At 44.0% G+C, this 5000-nt stretch overlaps 1 protein-coding gene across 1 annotated transcript in view; it reads left to right on the top strand.

Moving 5' to 3' along the window:
* LOC143296952 (death-associated protein kinase 1-like) overlaps window positions 1-5000 on the top strand; it is a 46466-nt gene that overhangs the window by 24344 nt on the left and 17122 nt on the right. The window contains exons 10-13 of the mRNA XM_076608999.1: window positions 81-179; window positions 1297-1374; window positions 2987-3182; window positions 4535-4636. Of these exons, the coding sequence (XP_076465114.1) occupies window positions 81-179; window positions 1297-1374; window positions 2987-3182; window positions 4535-4636 (475 nt within the window). The remainder of the gene's footprint in view (window positions 1-80; window positions 180-1296; window positions 1375-2986; window positions 3183-4534; window positions 4637-5000) is intronic.

Below are 5000 nucleotides of genomic sequence, written 5' to 3'. Positions count from 1 at the left end.
TTTATCGTCATCGTCGTCACCATGATCATCATTGTGATGTTATTTTCATGGTCCATTAAATACTGCTTTCCTTCTTGCAGGAGGGTTTCACCCCCTTACACCTGGCTGTGAAGGGGGGTCATATTGAGGTCGTGCGGTGTTTGCTCATGTCAGGTGCGCCCCCTGAAACTCCCAACAAGGTAAAATTTTTTTTTTTTTTTTAAGATCAATGGACCTGCTTCCTCAAACACACACACACACACACACTACCTTCCCTCCCTCTTACCGGTCTACGGTTTCCACAACTTTATATTTACCATGTGTTTTTTGTTTTTGTTTTTTCAATCGTGTCATTCACTCCTCTGAATCAGAGATTTGTGCATGCGTGTGAAGGACTGGTGTGCATGGGTGTGAAGGACTGGTGTGCATGCGTGTGAAGGACTGGTGTGCAAGGGTGTGGTGTGAAGGACTGGTGTGCAAGGGTGTGGTGTGAAGGACTGGTGTGCAAGGGTGTGAAGGACCGGTGTGCATGCCTGTGAAGGACTGGTGTGCATGCCTGTGAAGGACTGGTGTGCATGGGTGTGAAGGACTGGTGTGCATGGGTGTGAAGGACTGGTGTGCATGCATGTGAAGGACTGGTGTGCAAGGGTGTGGTGTGAAGGACTGGTGTGCAAGGGTGTGGTGTGAAGGACTGGTGTGCAAGGGTGTGAAGGACTGGTGTGCAAGGGTGTGAAGGACTGGTATGAATGCCTGTGAAGGACTGGTGTGAATGCCTGTGAAGGACTGGTGTGCAAGTGTGAGAAGGATTGGTGTGCAAGGGTGTGTAGGACTGGTGTGCATGCCTGTGAAGGACTGGTGTGTATGCCTGTGAAGGACTGGTGTGCAAGTGATTTTATGGTGTCTGCACAAGATTCAGCGCTGAATTCATGCTCTTATTATTATCATCATCATCATTATTATCATTGTTGTTGTTGTTGTTATTATTATTATTCATTATCATTATTATTCATTATCATTCATATTATCAAAAGCAACAAAACACATCAGTGTTAAACTGAAAGCAAGGAAGCAATAACAATACCGTCTAAGCAGATCAGTGGTAGAAATGATGAGGGCAATAATGATAGGAGGTTTATGTGTTACACGGGTTTTAAGGTGGTCCTCAAAGTGGCATTCTGAACATGGTCAGAGTCTTCTCTTTTTTTTAAAAAAAGTATGTATAGTGTATGGGTGTTGAAATGAAACAAAAGAAAGAAAGAAAGAAAAAGGAAAGAAAACCATCAAAGGGGAATGAATCGTGTTGTCTTGTTCTTTCAGGACGGTTTAACAGGGGAGATCATTGCACTGGCTCAGGGTTATGTGGACATTGCTGAGCTGCTGAGTAAAGTGAAAGGGGTGAGTAGCTACTGTATTTCGCCTTCTTTTTTTTCATTTTTCTTCTGCATTTACATTTTCTGTCTCCTCCATGTTATGATCAAAAGGTTGTGTAATTATCTATGACGTGTGAAGGAGAGAAGAGAGCTTTGAACTGAAAAAAAGTTTTCAGTACTGAGAATGCAAAGCCTCCATTTTATTAAAAAAAATTTCATGCAAGAGAGATGTTGGGTTTTTTGTTAGTTTTGTTTTGTTTTGTTTTGTTTTTTTGTTTGTTATTTGGTTTTGTTTTTTGTTTGTTTTGTTTTTTGTTTGTTATTTGGTTTTATTTGTTTTTGTTTTGTTTTTGGTTGTTTTCATTGCTGTTGTTGGATTGTTTCTTAGTTGTGTTGTTATTTTGGGGGGGGGGGGGGTATTTCGTTTCTAAAGTGTTACAATCTCATGATGCCTTCTTTATATTTTTTTCTTTGGGTCAAAATGTGCTTTAAATTTGATACATGCTATGTGTCAAATCAAATTAGATGAAACGACGTTTATTGCCCAGCCGACTGCAAAGTGACCATTTTAGTCAGTTCTTAAAGCCAATCAAGAGAACGCAGAAGGGAGATATCATAGTAAGGGAGACTACTAGCCGCAGCTACTTTCGGTTTCTGTGCTCAGGCGGTGTAATATTTTACATGGAACACGGATTGGGTCACGGTGAGAATATTAAGTATGTAAACTCAAACGTAACTTTAAAGAAAAAAATATATATAAGGCCATAGTATATTGTAACATTTTACAAATTACATACTTAAAAAACAGCACATTTCTATTGCATTTTTCATTCTCTCTTCTCAAATCACAGTGAATGGACAATTTTGTGCGAGGATCGCTATGTATTTTCAAGTATGTTTCTTGGGAAAAAAATAATGTTTCGTTATTTTTTTGTCCTCTCAGAAGATTTCGCACACTTGATATACAAGAAGAAAAAGCAATAGAGAAGTATATCACTCAAAACTGTGTCATTGTTCGATATTACATATATATCAAAAGCCATGTTGATGCATAAACACGCACGCACAGAGAAACACACACACACACACACACACACACACACACACACACACACACACACACACAGGGAGAGAGAGCTCAACAGATTTCATGCACAAGGCATGAATTGTGAGAGAGAGGGGGAGGGGTGGAATGAAGGAGACAGAGAGAGGGGGAGAGAGAGAGAGAGAAACACACACACACACACACACACATACACACACATACACTCTCTCTCTCTCTCTCTCTTAGTCTCTCTCTTTGTCTCTGTCTGTCTGTCTGTCTGTCTCTCTCTCTCTCTCTCTGTCTCTCTCTGTCTGTCTGCCTCTCTCTCTCTCTCTCTCTCTCCCTCTCTCTCTCTCTCTCTCTCTCTCTCTCTCTCTCTCTGTCTCTCTCTCTCTCTCTTAGTCTCTCTCTGTCTGTCTCTCTCTGTCTGTCTATCTGTCTCTCTCTCTGTCTGTCTGTCTCTCTCTCTCCCTCTCTCTGTCTGTCCATCGTAGTTTAGAGTACATACATCCAGCCCACACGCTGACCTCCACTCTTCTATTTCTTTTCTCCTTCTCTCTCCTCTCCTCCACCTCACGCCTCACGGCCTCAGGACAAGGGCCAGGCGCTGATTGGTCAGCTGGAGGAGAGCCCCCACCCCCTGCCCCGCATCAAGCTGAAGGTGCTGGGATCGTCTGGTGGGGGCAAGTCCCTCCTCATTGAGTCCCTCAAGTGTGGCTTCCTGGGGAGCTTCTTCCGTCGTCGCTTGCCCAACTCCACAGGGAGCAACTCCGTCACTGTGGCCAAAGGTGAGAAAAGGGGGAGTGTGATGGGAGTCCAAACAGCTGGAGATAGGTAACGGTAGATAGGAAACGGTGGGAGGGAGAGAGGTCATAATTCAAAACTAAAAAATGTGTGTGTGTGTGTGTGTGTGTGATGGAGTCTCCCGTCGGACCGACGGATGAGTAGGCAGCAGCACTTCCCACAGGTGTTGCAAGGGAAAACGTCTCAAGAAGTTGAGCCCTGCTTCCTTCGCTCACGCTTCTCCTTAATGGCCATCGTTCTTTTGTTTTCAAACGTCTTTATGTCACAAGAGCACAGCAATCTCCAGCGAGAGCGGTAAAGGGCATCAGTTTCCCAGGAAGCGATGTCTATGTCACAGGCTTTGAGGTTTGTCTTCAAGGTGGCCTTGAAGCGCTTGCAGGGTCTTCCAAGTTCGCGATGGCCTTCCTTCAGCTGGCCATAAAAAAGCATCTTCGGGATCCTGCTGTCTGCCATGCGGACAACGTGTCCTGTGCAGCGTAGCTGGCACTGGATCAGCAGGCTTTCGATGCTGGGCAGGCCGCTCCTCTCTAGGACCTGGAGGTTGGAGACCCTGTCTTGCCACTTTATGCCGAGAATCTTTCGTAGGCATCTCTGGTGAAACTGCTCAAGTTGTTGAATGTGACGGCGATACGTCGTCCATGTTTCACAGCAGTACAACAAGGTGGTCAGCACAACAGCTCTGTAGGTTTTGAATATATGTATATGGATTGTATGCATGATTATAACCATGTATGTAATCTATGTATAGCCCAACACTCAGCTTATATCACAGATTGACATCAGTTTACAGTTGGGCCAACAGCAAAGTGAGAACTGTATTATCAATGGTTTCTCCATTGCAGTGAGAAATCATTTACAGCTTAGTCTTTTGTGAAGGACTAGGAGGCAACATTGTCACTGGCTCTTAGTGCTGCAGCCAGACAGGTGTGCTGACAGTGACAAACCTCCGTTCCTCCACAACCCCCTCCTCTCTCACTTTCTCTTCAGGGAGGGGGGTAGAAAGATGGAGAGAGGGAGAGGGACAGAGAAAGGCAAAGAGATATAGAGATTGGGAATTGAGAGAGAAGAGTGATAAAGTTGGTTTTTTTTCCCCCCGTTAGACAGTTGTTGTTTGTGTGTGTGTGTGTGTGTGGTTGTGTGTGTGTGGTTGTGTGTGTGCGTGCGTGCATACTTATGTGTGTAGGTATATGTGTGTGGTTTCTTGCTTGTTTTATTTCCAACCCTGATGATGCGTATGGTACTTTGTGCGCTGGGTTCTTGAACCTAAGCTGGACTGAACTGCATGGAACTGGTGTCACTTGAACTGAACTGCTTTTCCTTATTCTGTGGGGTGCAGGGAAAACGCTCCCGCAGTTCAGTCTTCCAACGCCCATGTCATACTCCGTGGCCAACCCCACTTTCACCAAAGGGGTTGAAATCCAGCAGATAAACATTGCAGGTGAGTCAGGTGTTTTCCTTAGTGCTGTTTCCTAAGGTGTGGCCTGTTTGGGAGTCTCCCTGTTTCTGTGATTCGTGGTGGTCAGCTATTCCTGTGCTCACTGGATTCTGTGAATTTAGTTTTACGTGTATGACCGCTCACATCCTGCCGTTTAGACAGCCATATTTAGTTTTCGGGGATATAAGCCACACGATCTGAATTTAAACATGTTTTGTATCAAAGGCAATATATATATATATATATATATATATATATGTAATGAGAGAGAGAGAGATAGATATCTGAGCTGAGTCTTGAGTGATATAACGCCCCCTTTTTTTTCTTCTTCAAATCGTGCCATCTTTTAAGTTTAAGTTTGATTGAA

The sequence above is a fragment of the Babylonia areolata genome, chromosome 22 (genome assembly GCF_041734735.1).
Source record: "Babylonia areolata isolate BAREFJ2019XMU chromosome 22, ASM4173473v1, whole genome shotgun sequence".
NCBI classification, from domain to species: domain Eukaryota; kingdom Metazoa; phylum Mollusca; class Gastropoda; order Neogastropoda; family Buccinidae; genus Babylonia; species Babylonia areolata.
Note: the sequence above shows the minus strand (reverse complement) of the source record. Positions and strands in the feature narration are given on the sequence as shown.